The sequence below is a fragment of the Haliotis cracherodii genome, unplaced genomic scaffold, assembly GCF_022045235.1.
Source record: "Haliotis cracherodii isolate W230 unplaced genomic scaffold, xgHalCrac1.p SCAF_3, whole genome shotgun sequence".
NCBI classification, from domain to species: domain Eukaryota; kingdom Metazoa; phylum Mollusca; class Gastropoda; order Lepetellida; family Haliotidae; genus Haliotis; species Haliotis cracherodii.
In genome coordinates, this window is record NW_027266286.1 from 21917629 (window position 1) to 21938781 (window position 21153).

The 21153-nt window shown below is 40.3% G+C and overlaps 1 protein-coding gene across 2 annotated transcripts in view; it reads left to right on the forward strand.

Moving 5' to 3' along the window:
• Positions 1 to 1388: 1388 nt before the first annotated feature.
• Positions 1389 to 21153, forward strand: part of LOC139473718 (thymidine phosphorylase-like) — a 40466-nt gene continuing 20701 nt past the window's right edge. Inside the window, exons 1-2 of one of the 2 annotated variants that reach the window (XM_071256437.1) lie at positions 1389 to 1541; positions 18172 to 18349. In XM_071256437.1, the coding sequence (XP_071112538.1) occupies positions 18235 to 18349 (115 nt within the window). In that variant the 5' untranslated portion in view covers positions 1389 to 1541; positions 18172 to 18234. Of the gene's footprint in view, positions 1542 to 18018; positions 18350 to 21153 lie in introns of those variants that run through there. The other variant, XM_071256438.1, reaches the window with a different exon arrangement.

Sequence of the window (21153 nt, forward strand, 5' to 3'; positions counted from 1 at the left end):
TATTTCGACATTCATGATTATTTTCCCCTTCTATGTCTAACAGCATCTTTTCAAAATGCCAGATGCATATACCGTTTATATTTCCGTGCAGTAGCGTAGCGTACTTCTAGCTTAGTCACAAACCGGTTCCTAGAAGTAACACACCTGTTTCAAGCAAGATTTATTCTATACGTAGGTCGGTTATTCCATATTTTCCGCCGACAGTCCACCGTTCAAAGGTTATATGAGCAGCTTTACCTTCCGTGTGCGCTTACAGAATAGGCTATAACAACGCATTGCATATTTAGGTTTTATCCTCATTAAGTAAGTATTTGAATATATTGTAAAGAGTCCCGTCCCTCATATAGTTGCAACACAGCCTATACCACAATTTCATTACCGTAGTCATTTAAATACTGTTATAGTCATCCTTTATACTTCATAACAACGTACATACAAACGCGCATCGTTTAAGTATACAATTACCATATTCATTCCATTAGCTGTTATCGTCTAGCTCCGTAAATGCGCGTAGTCAAAAGCAACACAGCCGCCGTGATTCATTACCGTAGTCATCAAAGTAATCACTACTAAAACTAATAATTACACTAACTAAAACCGAGCTATATCTTCTACCGCGTACATTCGTATCTTTATTTGGATCAAGTATTTACTTTCAGTATTTGCCGAAATAATTATGTTGTGATAATTATTACTGAAACTACAAATATTAATGTTTACCGTCTTTTCATAAGTAGATGTCATGTTCCTCATCTAAGCAGTTTGCGCAGTCTACCGTACATGCCCTATTGAAATGTTACGACTATTCAATTTAGCTGTTAAGAAATGTTATTTGGCATTACCGTTATTATTCTAGTAAATACGGCATCTGTTGTATAATGTTACCGTACATACTCCAATATTAAATACATTGCCTTTATTATTATGCCTTTATTAGATGGACACTGTGTTAGCATATTATTATCATTATTATCATTGTACGTCACTATTATATATAAATTGATGTAACTTGAATGATATGAGACACTTGCTTGAATAAACCCTAAAGACCTCACAGCTCTCTTCTTTCTTGTTTCAAGGCTAGCTCCCAATAGATAAGTCCCCAAAACCGAGGCCTTATTTCTAAAGGCCGAGATCGCGAGAACGCGAGAATATCCCTTACAGTATTTCATAGTATCTAGGTCAAGTTTTCAGCACGCGGCATGCAGCTCCAAATGCACCCATGTTATATATCACGAAGTCTGGTGCATGGTCAAATCAGGCCCGGAGACTGCATCGCCTCGCTGACAGTGTAGCCCATATCGTGAATACAACCCAATTCTAATATAATGTCATCATAACCCACCCAACACCTCGTGAGGTTTCTATTTCCCTCTTTGCTTGTGGAGAGTGTCTGGGTGGTCGAGCTGCTGAACGCCTCTCTGTGTCGTTGTCTATGTTCTGACAGGAAATATCCTTGGAACCCTGGACAAGGTCTGAGCCGTAAGGGACGGAGACAAAATTGAGAAAGTTGGGAACTTCTGCCGTCGAAGTTTACTAAGGTGACATTTTGACTTGTTAATGTGGCTAACGTGGTGTCTTCTTCCAGTTACATATCGGTGTCAATAACTGAATGTTATAAGGTCAAGCAAAACAAACATAAATGAGAGCATATGTGATTGACTTCTGATTTGGTCAGGGATCGTGTGTGGTGGGTCATCACTATCATTTTAATAACATTATATATTGATAAGTAATACTATGGCTTGTTGGGTGACGTGTATTTCACTGATAACAGGGCAACTATAGAGGAAGAGGCGTTGCTGCTTAGTCTAACATAACTGCATTGAATTCAATCCCAAATCTTTATCAAAATAATGATTTTCTCAATTTCCCTGCCAAGGGCAATCCAAGATAAATCCCCGTATAATTATAATAATACTGACATGGCTTTACAAAATTATCTATGGTCGAACACAACAAATCTCTTGTCAAGACAGAGGGCACGGGTGGCCCAGTCGTCTAAGGCGCCGCGATTCGCTGTGCAGAGTTGCGTCCCTTGGGCACGCTAGAAACCTTTGATTGTGGGTTCGATCCCGGTTCGCCCCAATTATGTTTCTAGGTTTGTCAGCACCATACCCGTCCTCGTGGGTTTCACCGAAGTGGTAAACGTCTGAGACCTGCATCACTCCGGGCTTTCCTCCCACATTAAGCAGACGCGTAGCGATATAACTGGAATACTGTTGAAAGCGGAATTAAACCCAACTCACTCACTCTAGTAAAGACAAACATTCAGTCGGTGGATGCATATATATAATGTCACATAAAAAAACAATATGGCATATTGCTGTTGTCACAGAAAAAACCATCTACATTCGGTCATTTATGTATTGTCAAATAAAACCATCCAGGCATATTGATATTGTCAAATAAAACCATACAGGCACATTGTTATTGTCACATTATACAAGCCTGGCAAATTGCTTTTGTCATATTAAACCATCCAGGCATATTGCTATTTACACATTAAACCATCCAGGCATATTGTTATTGTTACAGTATACAATCATGGCACATTCTTATTGGCATATTAAACCATCCAGGCATATTGATATTGTCGCATCAAACCATCCAGTCATAAATATACTGTCACATTAAACCATCCAGGTATATATATACTGTCACATTAAACCATCCTGGTATATATGTACTGTCACATTAAACCATTCAGGGATGTATTTACTGTCACATTAAACCATCCAGGCATATATGTACTGTCACGTTAAACTATCCAGGCATAAATGTACTGTCACATTAAACCATCCAGGCATATATGTACTGTCACGTTAAACTATCCAGGCATAAATGTACTGTCACATTAAACCATCCAGGCATATATGTACTGTCACGTTAAACCATCCAGGCATATATGTACTGTCACGTTAAACCATCCAGGCATATATGTACTGTCACATTAAACCATCCAGGCATATATGTACTGTCACGTTAAACCATCCAGGCATATATGTACTGTCACGTTAAACCACCCAGGCATATATGTACTGTCACGTTAAACCATCCAGGCATATATGTACTGTCACATTAAACCATCCAGGCATATATGTACCGACACATTAAACCATCCAGGCATATATGTACTGTCACGTTAAACCACCCAGGCATATATGTACTGTCACTTTAAACCATCCGGGCATATATGTACTGTCACGACATAGAATTAAATCTATCATGGACCGCTGATTACTAAACCCAGTGGCTCCCCATTGCAAAAGGAGTGCATTCAAACTGATCAGTCAATTTGTTTGAAACCTTTTAATCGTGTGATTGTCACATAATACAAGTTTAGCGATCAACCAGCAGATCAACTATATACTGTACGACGGCTGTGAAGTGTTACAAGTGTCAAGTGCACATGACACAGTAATCAGGTGCAATGCCTCAATATAGAAACTTGTCGCCTGCAGGATAACACACACACACTTCCTCTCGCTGTTGACCTAGATTACACCGCATAACTCCGAATTTGCTGCGCGGTGCATGTAGGAATATGCTAACTGCAGTGATCTTTAATCCCATGTGTGGGTTGGTTGGTTGGTTTGTTGTTTAACGCCGCACTCAGTAATATTCCAGTTATATGACGGCGGTCTGTAAATAATCGAGTCTGGACCAGACAATCCAGTGAGTAATATGTGTACACAACCAAATGCAAATAATAAGAAGCAGATAACATTCACCTCGCTGTTGACCTAGATTACACCGCATAAATCTGAAGTTGCTGCGCGGTGCATGTAGGAATATGCTAACTGCAGTGGTCTTTAATCCCATATGTGTACACAACCATATGCAAACAAGAAGCAGATAACATTCACCTCGCTGTTGACCTAGATTACACCGCATAAATCTGAAGTTGCTGCGCGGTACATGTAGGAATATGCTAACCGCAGTGGTCTTTAATCCCATATGTGTACACAACCATATGCAAATAAGAAGTAGATAACATTCACCTCGCTGTTGACCTAGATTACACCGCATAAATCTGAAGTTGCTGCGCGGTACATGTAGGAATATGCTAACTGCAGTGGTCTTTAATCCCATATGTGTACACAACCATATGCAAACAAGAAGCAGATAACATTCACCTCGCTGTTGACCTAGATTACACCGCATAAATCTGAAGTTGCTGCGCGGTACATGTAGGAATATGCTAACTGCAGTGGTCTTTAATCCCATATGTGTACACAACCATATGCAAATAAGAAGCAGATAACATTCACAGTCGCGCCTTAACTTGCTTCCACTCCTGTGTATAAGCTATAATAGTGTCTATCTTGTTTGATTGGTTCTGATTAAATCAAAATAAGTTCAAGTATTAAGTCATGAGACATTTAAACCTGAACTTTGCGCTTCCTCTGGTAATTAGTGTCCGACTATGCTATTATTAGACTTTAGTGTGATCCTTGGTCTGATCACAACTATGTTAATGTTTCCGACCACAGGATGTCACAACGGAAAGCAGACGCGCCTTGATCTCAATCTTTATACAAGTACTCAATGGCGACAGTGAGTGAGTTGGGTTTAACGCCGTTTTTAATAGTATTACAGTTATATCACGGCTTGTCAGCTTAATGTGGGAGGAAAGCCAGAGGTGATGCAGGCCTAGACGTTTAACACTTCGGTGAGACCCACGAGCACGGGTATGGTGCTGACAAACCTAGAAACATAATTGGGGCGAACCGGGATTTGAACCCACAATCATAGATAACTGGCGTGCCCAAGGGACGCAACTCTGCACAGCGAATCGCGGCGCCTTAGATGACTGGGCCACCCGTGCCCCCAATGGCAACAGGCATATTTTACATAGAACAGAGTTTTTCCATACATTTACCTGTTATTTGCATATTTCTTTCTTCTTTTGTATAATTAACTTTACTCTACTATTGAACAGATATTTGACTAATTAAAGTAATGCTCAGATATATACACTAACGGGCAAAAACACTTTACCAAACATTAAACTATTTGTCGTAATTAAAATCAAAATGTTGTTAAAACATTGCTGTAAATTAATCACCTAAAGCATCGCCTGTGTTTCTGACATCCCCAGTTCTAGTCAAGGGATCTCGTGTAAAATGACTTTAAATAAGCGTGAGAGTTTGATGCACCTGAAACACAATGTGTAGTTGTCAACTGTGGCACCTGAACCAGCGTAAAAACACAACGACCACGCCAGGGCTATTGACAGAAGAGGGAAAGGGCAATTGAAAGAAGAAGGAAAGGGCAATTGAAAGAAGATGGAAAGGGCAATTGAAAGAAGATGGAAAGGGCAATTGAAAGAAGAGGGAAAGGGCAAGTGAAAGAAGATGGAAAGGGCAATTGAAAGAAGATGGAAAGGACAATTGAAAGAAGAGGGAAAGGACAATTGAAAGAAGAGGGAAAGGGCAATTGAAAGAAGAGGGAAAGGGCAATTGAAAGAAGATGGAAAGGGCAATTGAAAGAAGATGGAAAGGGCAATTGAAAGAAGAGGGAAAGGGCGATAGGCAGATGCTGATGGGAGGTACACGTTACCACGTGTCAAGATTGGTCAGTTATCGGCATTACGATCAGTGGGTTGATTACATGTTCCAGGCACACTGACTATACACAGTTGACAGTGTGGTAAACCATTCCGCCAACTAATCCGGTATCTAACGCACAACAGACAAACGGTCAATGATTTCAGCAGCTTTGTTGTTGTTGCATTAAGTGTTTAACAGGTCGCCTTTTGCCAAAGCAATTTCGGCTGACCTGTCCCTCTTTGGGACTCCTGTATGTGAGTAGGGTACACATATCTATTGTGAGTTTGGTATTCACAGAATTTCTGTTTTTGTATTGATATGATTTCTATTTTCGTATATTGATATAATTTCATTTTTATCTTTGGCTGCTCTGTTTATATACGTTCGAGTAGCTGTCCATCTCTCAAAAATAGAGTTAGTTTGGCCTTCGCTATTGCATCTCTTGGCTTTAGGAGATCTATGACAAAGGGCGGATCTAACTGCAATTCTTGTTTAACCGAGTCCGGGCTGGGGCTTGGTCTTGACATTCCAGTAACAAGAGTGAGCAATGGATTCAGCCCAACTGCAAGATGAACAAAACTTGTCATTGTTCTTTGTGTGACCGAGTCTGAGGCGTGAGATGGCAATTTCAACTTTCCGTTCATTTGAGTGTGAGTTTGGCTTTTGTTGGATCTTGGGTTGAATTTTGTATAGCCATCTGCCGATCTAACTTGCGTCCCACAGGTCTTGCCATCTTTCTGCTATAGAGGCTTTGATTTTGATTTTTATCTCTAGTTTACTAAAGGGAATAGGCTGTATCTCCGCTTCGTCTAGAGCTATTGTGTCTGTTTTTCATTTCTATGAATATCTATGTGAGAGGAGTTCCAACACAGCTCCACCTGTTGCCCTTGGTCCGATAGTTTTGTATATTCGTACAGAATATTATTGACTGTGTTTTGGCTAGAGTTTGAGTTTCTGCTGCTGATGCCTTGAAGTGCACCTAGCGAGTCTAATAGGACGACTGCCTTTGCTTCCGGAAGTTCCGGTATGAGTTTGAGTGCATGATGAATTGCCTCCAGGCGAACCGAATGTGCATGGGGTTTGGAGCTGTGGATATGGATCCCGTAACCAGCACTGTTGTTGATAGGATTCTTGGATCCATCAGTGTATATATGGGCCCAGCTGTCCAAAGTAGTTTGAATTTTAGTGATAGCTACTGATCGTGGTAGGGTTGGATTTTCCTTTTTAGTGACTTCTGATGTTAAAGCTGTATCTACTTTGGGAGTTTTTAAAGTCCAGGGAGGGTGTAACCCTTTGTAGTGACTTTCTGGAGGCTGAATGTCATCACAATTGTGACTTCGGATGAGTTCTTGTACTAGTATCCCAGATGGCTTTAGAGAGGGATTTTTTCCGAGCTAGGGCTTAATCTCGAGTGTTTTTGTCTTGACATATCTTTTTAACCAAAGGGTTTGATGTTCGTCCCCAGAACGATATTATAGCCTGCTCTCTTCTTAGTTTCGACTTGTAGTGCTTCTAGTGAAGTGCCTGTGGCCAGCATTAGGGCTTGGTATTGTATTCCGTCGAGGCGGCTCAAGACAGTATTTGATGCTAAGTGAAAGATATCACAACATTTGCCATGTTCCCTTCTGCTCCATTTTGTGCTAGTTTTGTGAGGAGTCTGACATGCCAAATCATGTTGAAGACTTTGCTGAAGTCCAGAAATACTGCGGCTACGTATTGTCTGTTTAATTGAGCTTTTTTCAATTTCATTTTCCAGTCTTAGATGATAATCTAAATATGAGTGTCCCCTCCTGAAGCCGCTTTGGTCAGGTTTGATGTGGTTGTTAGTTTAAGGTGATGCATGAGCCTTTTCGTAAACATGGCTTCCATGGCTTTGCACATGTTTGAGGTGAGTAAGATCGGTCGATAAGTATTTGGTAGGGCTTTGTCTTTACCTTGCTTTAGAAGCAGGATAACTGAAGCATGTTTCCATGCTTTTGGGATTCTCCTTTGGACCATATCGTGCTATACAACTCAGTGAGTAAGCTTTTGGTTTGATCAGGTAGGTTTTTCAATATCTCGTAGCTGGTTGTGTCAAAACCAGGTGCTGTGCCTTTTCTATGTTGTATCGCATCGTCAAACTCTTTCACAGTAAATGGGATATTGTATACCAGATGATTGCTTTGCGGCTGTTTTGATATTTAATTCCAGTTTGAATTCTTTGCTTCAATGTTTGTTGCTGCTGGGTTTCAGCAGCTTCAGTAAGTACTCTTTATACGCTGGTACTGCAAACTGTTATCAAGAGCGTGGCAGAGACTGTGAGTGGGGCTATGGGCTGTTTCAGGCTTGCCATAGTGTGACTAGATCTCACCCCAGTGTGCTTGCCTTCTGAGCGATGAGTCGACTGTTAGTTGTTGGCTGTTGGCTCGTGTGGCTGTTGCTGTTCCTATGTTTCTTCTGGAATGCTCTGTCGGTTTGGTCCTCTTCTGTGCCCCTCCCTGCCTCTGTCGACTTCACTGACGGTGCTGTTTATATAGGGGTTTCTTTGCTAATTAGCTGCGACCCTGCTCCAGCAGGTTCTCAAGCAGTTGGTGACAACAAGCGTCCAGCTAAATCACCCGGCATTACTGCCAGTCGATAAATGGGCCATTAGTGATACTCAAGTTCTCAGAGCGTCACAACAAGCATCCAGTTAAATCAACCGGCATTACTGCCAGTCGCCAAATAGAACATAAGGGACCCACAAATCATTAGGGTGTCAAAACACAAGATCGCATGGAGGGTGTCTCCTTTCCTATTACCATGGGTCAGTAACTGATGATCACAATAAGCCCACCTGCCTACACAGCGTCTGGCCACACTGGATAGTGTTACATATCTAAGTCGTCATACACGCGAGGAACAAATACGTCACAGTATCGAAAAAGAGAATAGTTGCACTTTGGGTGACGAAATACCTATCTATCACTACATACCAGCCCACCAATTACAGCACCAGAAGTAAAACCCTGACGACTCGGCCACAGACACCCTCTGACACAGCAACGGAATTGGGCGACAACGATAGTAACTTAGAGGGGACTAACACTAACAACAATCCTCCAGTTGCAATCAACAGGGTCCCACCTCATCCACAGGCTCCACATGTGTTATATGTGGGAAGCTTTGTACCTAAACTTACTGGCACAGGCAATGGCTAAAGAAGATTGTCTGTGACAGCACCAGTCACTGACAGACGCTAACTACATGAACCTTTTGTCCCTACATTCAGAAGGCCCTGTCGCTACCTCCTTTGGACTCCATCCGAACCACAACAATCCCAGCACAGTTGGAAGTCCTCTTCACACAGAGGTTTGCTGATATATCATTACTGATAGCTTTCCTGTCCGACCACGAGGATTGCAATGCATCCAGTTCTTCCTTAATTGATCGCATTAAGGTGAAGACAGCTGGCATCCGGGTAAGCCTTCAAACCTAACCCTTGATCTCAGCAAAGCCATACTGAATAATGCTCAGGATTCTCTATTTTCTAGACTTCTTAAAGGAAACAGGAATGGAACACACATTGGCTGCTGATACGACTGACCTTGGTATTTCTAACCTATATTCACATAGAATAGACACAGTGACTGTCTGCTCATCAAACGGATTGACAGACCAAGGAACTACTTGACGTTGGGTTCATAGAACCCTCCATGGCAAAACCCTTTTAACTTAGTAAGAAGAAATCAAGTGAGTTCCGTTTTGCCATAGATTACAGATCTGTGAATAATAATACTCTTCAGCGCACGCACACACACACACCATGGTGATTCATGGAAGCATGCTCATGATATGGTCGGGATTTACAATCGATTCTGCTTTGGGCAGAGTTTTCTTATGAAAATGGAAGGGGTTTGTCGCTTTTATTAATATCGTAAAGAAGTTCTTGTCAAATCCGAATAGATACATTATTCCAAATAAAGTCTTCTTGTCTTGACCTGAAGCTTCTCTTGCTGTATAGGTCATTGAGCTGATAATTGAAATGAATGGGTATTGTATAAATATGTCCGAAGTTCCACCTTTAAAGAACATTTTTTGGCTAGTTTATTGAACACGATGAGTTCCCATTAGTCACAATAACATTCTAGTATATCAATTTTGTTTTGCAAATAACCAACTATGCTTCAAAACATTATACTTTCATCTGCAGATAGAAGAAGGAAAATACATACAACATCTGAATGTAGTTGAATACGGTTGGCACCAATATTATGAATCTCTAATGATAATAAAAACAATATAATAATAAAGGACTCAATATGCATCCTTGTCGCACACCAAATTTCCATTCATACGTTACACCCTTGTCTCTCACACACGTTTTCTTATATACTATACATTAATTTCAACGTGAATTAAACAGCCTCCATAATTTACATCAATATACCGAATCAAACCCTTTAGAAAAGTCAACAAATAGCGCATAAGGTTTTCCACGTGTCTTGCTGATGTAGGGCTGCATTGTAGATTGTCGTACACAATTATTATCTACTGTTGAATAGCCTACACTAAAACTACCTTGATATTCAGATATTTTATTCGTAGCATGGACCGAAAATACAAATATCTTGTTAATATCAAAAGTAAATATTTTATTGAAGATTCATAACAGAGTTATCAATCTGTAATTATTGACATCATTGGAAACACCGATATTATGAAGCGTAACTAAAATCCCTGTGAAATTGTGCTTGTGAAACCATTATTTGTAATAATCGTCCGATGCTGTTGCTGTTTGCAAAGAAACTAATGAAATACACAAAAACTGTCAGCAATATTACAAATACTTTCAAAATAATTTGTACAAATTTTCTCACAGCCCAGAAGGTCTTTGACTGATATTAGTTTATAAAGACACTGCCTAGTAAGTCGTATACAAGAAAAGTAGTACAGTAAAGTTATTTCAAAACCAACTGACTACATTTCATCTATTAATTATAGACCCATCAAGGGTGGGTGCAGACAGACAGGTTATAGACAGCTCTTTCATTGTGGTGTAAGCTTTTCATGAATAAATACACTTTCGGATTGTGGGCTCACTAAGAAGTCAGCGTGACATTAGCTGCATGTTTTGTAATGGTAATTACGTGTTGTTGATATGCATGTCAAACAAGCTATCCACTTGGTGTCTAAACATCACGCAACTCTCTGAGATTTTAAAGGTGAGTCGTAACGGATTGCCTTGTTACACAGACGTGGTCGTAGGTGGGGCTAGGCGGTGGGGCTAGGCGGTGGGGCTAGGGGGTGGGGCTAGGGGGTGGGGCTAGGGGGGTGTGGCTAGGGGGAGTGGGGATACACGTGATCGGGCAATATGAAACACAGGCAGTCAGGCAACGCAGTGTCCTGCCAAATTTTCCTAGATTCCTGGATATGTTTGATACCCTGGAATCCCCACGGAGCGATAGTGCTGAATACACTGGTACAAACGAGGTTGTTAACATGTAACTAGGTTGGGCAATACAAACATACACTGGAAACACTGATTCGGGACATAGTTTTGTTTATGTAAAGTTTGGGCATGGCAGGCATTCCCTGCAGCCATTACGCCCTTTGAACAACACACGTGTTCGGGTTAAGCGGAAGCGTTACCACTGTAAATTGGGTTTCAAACGATTATGGATTGTCGTGTACACAGCATAGTGTACATGTAAATATACACAGTATAGGGTGCACGTAAAGATAGACAGTATATAGGCCAGGAGAAATAGAGTTTGACCCTAAACAAATTGCCACAGAAATAAATCAAGCTGTTTTGTACTCAGTCAACATCAGTGAACACTATACTATACTATACTATACTAGTCTTGAATGCACTGAGGGGAAACATTTTAATTCGACTCTAATTAAATAATTAATATTTTGAAAAATATGAATTTTTTTTTTGAAATGTGACATATCATTTTAAAGCTTTTGACAAAACAGTATACTTTATTACTTAAGTAAATTCATAAAATTAATTGATTCTTAATTATTTAACTTTTTCATTGATTTTGATTAATTGGTATAATTACAAGAGAAATGTACCGAGAACATGTTTGTAACTACTCTCTGGAAAGCTCATATCAGTCACTCTGTAGTGATATACACATAACATAATGAGGGGCGGTCGGGTAGCCTAAGGGTTAAAGCGTTCGCTTGTCACGCCGAAGACCCGGGTTCGATTCCCGACATGGGTACCATGTGTGAAGCCCATTTCTGGTGTCCCCCGCCGTGATATTGCTGGAATATTGCTAAAAGCGGCGTAAAACCATACTCACTCACTCACTCACTATTACATAAAGAGCATGCCTTTTACAATATTTAAGAGACAAGAAACTCACCTAAGTATTTCCAGATGTAATTGGTTGGATTAAATAATTGCAAATCTGCCATTGTTGTGCATGTCTTATAATTTCTCTCGCCATCCTTGTTTACCTGTGAAAACCAGACCATATGTGCAAATTACCTCAAGCACTACATACACTATTAAAGGTTCATTCCACTGTTCAGTGAGATACTTGATTGTGTCTGAAAATTCACAATGAATAATTCGCAATTGTTACAATGGTACTGTAACACGATTCACTGAAGCCACCCACCAACTTGATCATGCACTTTTGAACCAATGAGCAGATGTTTAAATCTTCACCAGCTGCACTTATATTGGCACAGCTGACACCCATACACTCGCCACATGCAGTAGAACAATCAAGGCCATGCCTCCTACAAGAATATTTCATGGACATAACACTCAGTTTTACAGTTACATCTGATCACTTTGAGGATTGACTGTGGAGCCGCTGGCATATCTGTCTGGATAGGTATTAACTTGCCTTGGCAGATTTTCCAACCCCACTCTGCAGGGTGTATATTAGTCTGTCTTACAGACCCTGATACAAATATATCAAATACAGCCCATGCAAGTCTATAATGTTTGGCAAGTCTAGATCACTGCAGTATCAGGAATGAAGAGAGTCACTGGGCTCCTTTTACTATATTTTTATTAAGATAACTGAACAACTGTTTTTTTCTGTACGCTATGTTCATTTCAGAGACTAGATGTTAGTCTAGTTGTATATCACCTGATCTGTCTGCCCAGTCAGAATCTGGTAGAACACTCTGTAGCTGTGAAAGCGAGCAGCATTTTGTGTTTGACTGGGGCTTGACACACGAAAAGCTGATTGACACCTTTCCGCAAAATTTCCTGTACCTGAGTTGGTCTCGTGTCACGCCAGGTTTTCCTCCACATAGGCACACTAGGACTGCTTATCCTGCCTTGGCAACATCGTCATGTGAAGACTCGGGATTAAGAAATATCATTGCCTGAGAACAAAAACGTGAACACTTACTGATGTTCTTTAAAGCAAGTCCCTTGTCCAGTCCATACAGCCTCGATGTTGTGTCACATCCAAGTATAGCATGAACAAAGAGTATACTCTCACACATCCAGGGGCCAAGGATAGCTTTTGTTCTCTTGATATCCCCAATCCTCTGTTGCTTCTGCTTCCCTTGTTTCACTTCTGACTTGAAGAAAAGCTCTGACTCTGTATCAGCGTGATAGCAAAGAAGAACTAGGAGGTCTGTGTCATCACTGATGAGAACTGTTGGTCCCTGTTTCGCTTCTTCTATAGGTTTCTGTACAATAAGAAGATCCGCATCAGACCCAGCATGGTGAGTTGTGCATCCATTTGCTGTCTACTATTGTCTCATAGCGCAGAATTCCAAGACTGTAGATGCTGATATATAGTGAAGAAGTTTAAGCCGCCCAAGCTGCAACAGATCCTCAGCTTTCACATTTGTCTTCATGACATGGATGCTTGTCTTCGTTCCTGGGCCTCGTTCCTCAAAGCGATCTTAGCGCTACAATGATCTTAAGCCTATGTTAAAGTATGGGACTTACGATCAAATTAGCGCTAAAATTGCCTTGAGGAACGGGGCCCTGGTGTAACTGTCGCAGTCATGCCCACACGGTGCAATGTGTTTGATCCATCAAGAGTTCAGGTCCACATTGTCTGCAACATACTCAATGATGTTTCCAAAGCTTCCTAGACCTATTTCCGGGATGTCAGTTCCCTTGATGATAGCAGCACTTCTCTCAAAACCTTTCACTTCATTATAGGAACTGCAGAAGCCATGAGGTATCCACAAGCAATCTGGAAGCAAACTGATGGTGCATTTGCACGGCAAGTCCTATCTGAAGTGGAGCTGTGAGAAATCGTGGCCTGCATTATTGATTGCGCTAGAACAGCTATCTTGATATCAACATGTTTTCTCGGAATCAGTTCTGTCAGGAAACAATGTAACACCTCCAAGGACGCTTCTAAGGATGCCATTTCATCACATGAAGGATACCTCTCATTGTTGACCTCCACTGACTTAATGTCCTGCTTTATAAGCTTGGCTGCTGTTTGGACAATCTGCAGTTTTTCTTTCTCAATGTCTTTCTTTTTTGGGTTGCTGATAGAAGTCATGAAGAATGGACGAGGCCGTACTTGTAAATGTAACAACATTATGTTTTCCAATGATATCAGTTATGATGATTCTGTCTCCAAAATGTTCATGCAAACGCTTCTTCACATAGGGATGGCTGTATGCTTCAACATCTGTTTCCTTTAAGTCAGTAACAGAAATCTGTTCATCATCATTTTCCTCAAGGAAGTGTGCTACAGATTCAAAAGCTGCTGTCCTTTCAAAATCTTCTGGTCGTCTCTGTTTAGACTTCTTGGGAGGGTCTTCAGTTTTGTCAAATTGAGTCAGTGCAGGTAAAGATACACAGTATAGAGCGCAGGTAAAAATACACAGTATAGATTTTCAGGTTTAGGATACACAGCATAGAGTGCAGGTAAAGATACACAGTATAGAGTGCAGATAAAGATACACAGTATAGAGTGAAGGAAGGATACACAGTAAAGAGTGCAGGTAAAGATACACAGTATAGAGTGAAGGTAAATATACACAGTACAGAGTGCAGGTAAAGATACACAGTAAAGAGTGCAGGTAAAGATACACAGTATAGAGTGAAGGAAGGATACACAGTATAGAGTGCAGGTAAAGATACACAGTATAGAGTGCAGGTAAAGATACACAGTATAGATTTTGAGGTTTAAAATACACAGAATAGAGTGCGGGTAAAGATACACAGTATAGATTTTGAGGTTTAAAATACACAGAATAGAGTGCAGATAAAGATACACAGCATAGAGTGCAGGTAAAGATACACAGTATAGAGTGAAGGTAAAGATACACAGTATAGAGTGCACGTTAAGATACAGAGTATAGAGTGCAGGTAAAGATCCACGGCATAGAGAGCAGGTAGAGATACACAGTATAGAGTGCAGGTAAAGATACACTGTATAGATTTTCAGGTTTAGGATACACAGTATAGAGTGCAGGTAAAGATACACAGTATAGATTTTCAGGTTTAGGATACACAGTATAGAGTGCAGGTAAAGATACACAGTATAGAGTGCAGGAAAAGATACACAGTATAGAGTGCAGGTAAAGATACACAGTATAGAGTGCAGGTAAAGATACACAGTATAGAGTGCAGGAAAAGATACACAGTATAGAGTGCAGGAAAAGATACACAGTATAGAGTGCAGGTACAGATACACAGTATAGAGTGCAGGTAAAGATACACAGTATAGAGTGCAGGTAAAGATACACAGTATAGAGTGAAGGAAGACTACACAGTATAGAGTGCAGGTAAAGATACACAGTATAGAGTGCAGGTAAAGATACACAGTATAGAGTGAAGGAAGGATACACAGTATAGAGCGCAGGTAAAGATACACAGTATAGAGTGCAGGTAAAGATACACAGTATAGAGTGCAGGTAAAGATACACAGTATAGAGTGCAGGTAAAGATACACAGTATAGAGTGCAGGTAAAGATAAACAGTATAGAGTGAAGGAAGAATACACAGTATAGAGTGAAGGAAGAATACACAGTATAGAGTGCAGGTAAAGATACACAGTATAGAGTGCAGGTAAAGATACACAGCATAAAGTGCGGGTAAAGATACACAGTATAGAGTGAAGGAAAAGATAAACAGTATAGAGTGCAGGTAAAGATAAACAGTATAGAGTGAAGGAAGAATACACAGTATAGAGTGAAGGAAGAATACACAGTATAGAGTGCAGGTAAAGATACACAGCATAGAGTGCAGGAAAAGATACACAGTATAGAATGCAGGTAAAGATACACAGTATAGAGTGAAGGAAGAATACACAGTATAGAGTGCAGATAAAGATACACAGTTTAGAGTGCAGGTACAGATACACAGTATAGAGTGCAGGAAAAGATACACAGTATAGAGTGCAGGAAAAGATACACAGTATAGAGTGCAGGAAAAGATACACAGTATAGAGTGCAGGGAAAGCTTTACAGTATAGAAAGCAGGTACAGATACACAGTATAGAGTGCAGGGAAAGCTTTACAGTATAGAAGGCACGGAAAGCTACACTGGTTAGTTGAATATCTTCTCCGTACGCATGCGTTCCCAAATCTGGTTTGGCTTTGTTTCAGGACATACTCTAGTTACCCCCCTCCTCTCCCGCCCCCCATTTCCCCCGTTCTATATTGAAGTGCTTAAAATAGCACCAATGTAGGCCGATGCTGCCTGGTACCGTGAAACTGGAGACTTAGCCAGTCGTGCAATAATAGCAAAGATTCCCTGTACACAATATGTAGACTGGTATTCCATCTTGAATACGATACATCGATGCACTTATGACACACTCAAGTAATATATAACACGCATTTTTTGGATTTCCCTATATATCTGTGAAACATCCATTAAGTAGCTTTTTGTCAGTTTCAGCAGAGACCACATAATAGATCTATTATATGGTCTCTGGTTTCAGCAGACGATGGTTATAAATGTGGATATTTGTTTTGTTTTTGAACAACCACAGCGTCACGTGGTACCGTCTATCCCATAATTCAGGGCGAATTGACTTTCATCAAACGGTACATGATAAAATAAACGAAGAATTGTTCGTTAAATGCTCGTATTGCATTGCATATTGATATAATAGTCAGTGAGTGAGTGAGTTTGGTTTAACACCGCTTTTAACATTATTCGTGTCAGCTTAATGTTGGAGGAAAGCCAAAAGTTATGCAGGTCTCAGACGTTTACCACATCAGTGAAACCCACGAGCACGAGTATGGTGCTGACAAACCTAGAAACATAATTGGGGCGAATCGCGATTCGGACCCATAATCATAGGTTCCTGGCGTCGTAATAATAATAATAATAAAACTAATAATGATGATAATGATGATGATGATCATTATTATTTTTATTATTATTATTATAAAAATCTGGAGTTCAGAGCTGAACGCTCGCAACAAAGTCAAAGCCACAAATACTTATGCTGTGTCCGTCCTTTCGTATTCTTTTGGTGTTGTTGATCGGACGAAACAAGAAATTCAGGGTATTGACACCCTCACACGCAGAATCATGTCAGACAATAGATCCCACCACACTTGCTCTTCCCTCAATCGCTTATATTTTCCAGTCATTGTGGGAGGGCGTGGTTTGATTAACGTTGGGGCTCTTCATGATAGAATTGTTTTGTACACTTTTGCACAGATTTATTTGTCTGATGATCCTCTTGTGAAGCATATCAAGACTCATGATGAAAACAAGGCATTCCACAGATTTCTAAAACGAGCCAAGGATGTGGGACATAATCTCAATGTCGCTGTTGATTTTGTTGATGGTTCTGTACAGCTGGACGGTACAGAAATGAGTGTCAACCAATGATTGTCGTCTGGGCTGAAAAGTGAAACAGAAGGCTTTATGTTTGCTGCTCAGGACCAGTCACTTCCCACTCGATACCATCAATGTGTGATTTTGCATCAAAATGTAAATATGAAATGTAGATTATGTAATGAATTTAATGAGACTGTCCAACACATCGTCAGTGGATGCCCAGCTTTGACACAAACACAGAATCTTAAACGACATCATGGTGTAGCTCGATCATGTTATTATCGTCTTCGACATGCTTGTGGTTTTGACACAGAGGTCCACCCAGGGAACGACCAAGAATATGTAGAGGGCGTCATGGAAAATGATAAATACAAAATTCTTTGGAATAGGCCCATTTACAACCTCAGACTTATCCAGGCCAACAAACCTGATCTTGTCCTTTTTGATAAATCCAATGAAATCATTTATATCACTGAAATTTCTGTCCCCTTTGACCCTTATGTTGTGTGCAGTTTGATATCTAAATTGAAATTAATAAGATAAAGTATGTTTTACGAGTAAGTTAGCAAGCACTTACAGTCAACCAATGACCGTTTGCCAGGCTGTACAACAGTGTAACAAAGTACTAAATGTACCGAATAGTCCTTTAACAACCTCTCCAAGGCTAGACGTGTGTTTGTTATCGGTCCACAAAGAAGTCAATATTTTGCGTGGAAGAACTCGGTTATCACACATGTGGGCAGAACGCGGTGCTCGCTGTCGTGTCCAACACTCTCTTTCACACAACAAACAGTCCACAGCGCCGTCAGCCGGCCGACACAGTCTACTCGCAAACAACGAGTTGTAAAATTTGAATTTGCAACATAATACCATTGTCTTATTTCTCTTCGTTAACAGTGCAGTGGGCCGTGTCAGTTGTTGAAAACTTCATAACGTCTTGATATACACCTACGGAGAAGGATGTCATTCCCCAGCCTCATCACCAAGAAGAGGAATAAGGAGGAACTGACTAGGGAAGACATCGAAGCCTTCGTCAACGGCATCGCTGACCAAAGCGTGCAGGACTCCCAGATCGGTAGGTAGGGGCTTTAGGGAGATTGTACGTTTTGGCGGAGGCGGCTGCACAGCCATTGTTACATTCATGCAATACTTGTGTACATAGAGTGCATGTGGGTTTCGGGCATGTTAGTTATAAGGTTTGATCAAACATCCACGTGTATGTTGTGTCATTCATACCAGGTACTATTATTGGCCATATATTGGCCATATTGGCCATATTGGCCATATATATATTGCATACTGTGGTACTGCTGTAGATGGTTGTATATTCAGTTATGCAATATATGCCTTGACATATACATATATATCTGGTACTGCTGTAGATGGTTGTGTTTTCAATTATGCAATATGTGCCTTGACATATATATCAGGTACTGCTGTAGTTGGTCATATATTCAGTTATGCAATATGTGCCTTGACATATATATCAGGTACTGCTGTAGTTGGTCATATATTCAGTTATGCAATATCTGCCTTGACATATAAGGTACTGCTGTAGTTGGTCATATATTCAGTTATGCAATATGTGCCTTGACATATATATCAGGTACTGCTGTAGTTGGTCATATATTCAGTTATGCAATATGTGCCTTGACATATATATCAGGTACTGCTGTAGTTGGTCATATATTCAGTTATGCAATATGTGTCTTGACATATAAGGTACTGCTGTAGTTGGTCATATATTCAGTTATGCAATATGTGCTTGATATACAAGGTACTGCTGTAGATGGTTGTATATTCAGTTATGCAATACATGCAATGACAAACATTAATTTGTGCTGTCAATAATTATAGATATACAGAGGCTAACCAAGTCCTTTAATGACATACAACGTCTGATTTACTGAGAGTATGAATACCTATTTTAGAGAATCAATCATTAAAGAATTCACCTATCCATTTTCACGAACAGACAAATAAACTGTAAAAGAAAGGATACACCTATGTTTGATGGTGGCTAAAAATTAAAAAAAACAAGAAATGGTTATTCGTCATTAACGTCTTTAATACGAGTATCACATCACATGCAGCCTGTCAATGCCTATCTCACAACAGGTGACGTGCATATGACGTTCCTCAAGGAACAAGGGGGTCGCAATTTCACAGTACACGTTAATGTTTTCTTTTACCCCGTAGTTTACCGCACACATCTAGTTAGATCTAGCTCTATTTGACTGGGGGCACGGGTGGCCCAGTCGTCTAAGGCGCCGCGATTCGCTGTGCAGAGTTGCGTCCCTTGGGCACACCAGAAACCTATGATTGTGGGTTCGAATCCCGGTTCGCCCCAATTATGTTTCTAGGTTTGTCAGCACCATACCAGTGCTCGTGGGTTTCACCGAAGTGGTAAACGTCTAAAAACCTGCATCACTTCAGGCTTTCCTCCCACATTAAGCTGACACGCCGTGATATGACTGGAATACTGTTAAAAGCGGCGTTAAGCCAAACTCACTCACTCACTCTATTTGACTGAGTTTTGGATAGAAAGTAGTGACAATTCATTAACGTATTTCCCTGGTCCATCACGTATCCATCCCGTATCTACCCGTATCTACCCGTATTTGTATCTTCTATCGTTTGTGCATTGCATGCGTTTCGTGTGTCCATTAAATAAACATGGCGTTGGTCTCGGTAGCAGGTCCCAGGTGCATATGAAACACCAACATTTTTCACAAACCGTTTTGGCACCTGGAAATATAATCTCGAAGGAAACACACCGTATCACGAGTAAGGATTAAAAATATGGATGAGCAACTTCTTTATCACATTACGGTACGACGTTTCATTCTAATTGTATTAAAGAAGTTGGTCATCTGTATATCTTATCCTTACAAAGAACTCCAACTGTCAAATGCTTCTCAATGACACGTATACATTTCTCATCGCTTTTTTCAATTTACCTCTACTTCATCAACGGTTAATTATCAGCGAGGAGCCTTCTTGTAAGGATATGTGTCTGAAGTGTTATTGCAATGGCTCTCAGTGGAATACCACTTCACCTTCTAGTCAAGCAGAGGTTCTTATGATATCATAATAACAAAATATTGTATATATTTCAAAATGATCTTTTCAACAACGACTTTTAATTTTCCAGCCGATATATGAAATGACAAGGCCACGAAATCATTTTACTATGAATGTGTGAGAGAGTAAGATATCGGTTTGATTTGATGAAATAATCGTCATGTGAAGTATAACTATAATTTCCTCTTAATATTACAAGCCAAACTATGTCCAGGTCGTTAAATTGTTTGAACATCCATCTGCAACAATCGTCACACAACTGGCGACAACTGAGCCAGTGTTTTGTCATCTGCTTCATGACGATATAATACGGTCACCTAAAGTCACACAAGGTCACACGGGGAAATTAACCTATATCTACACACATGTGTTAACAAAAGGAATAGATTTCAGTTGGTAACGGTCAATATTACACAGACACAAGATCGGAATCTTTAACGCATGTCTTACTTCGCAGAACAAGAGGGATATATATGAGTTGTTAATTGTTGATAATACTGATATCAACTGATTAATGTCTATTGTATAACCCTATATATATTAGGCGTAATCCTGTTTAAACAACACTCCTTTGCAACCCCCTACATATGTGCTATGTTAAATAAGGTCACACGCCAGCCGGTATTGACCAGATGGCCGACATCACAAACAATGTTCCCAGTAGCAGGAAATCTATTAGTAATAAATATACACACCTGGGCCCACTTGCACAAAGCGATCTTAACGCTAAGACTATCGTAAGCCTATAAAGTATGGGATCATCTAAGGGCTAAGATTGCTTTGTGCAAGTGGGCC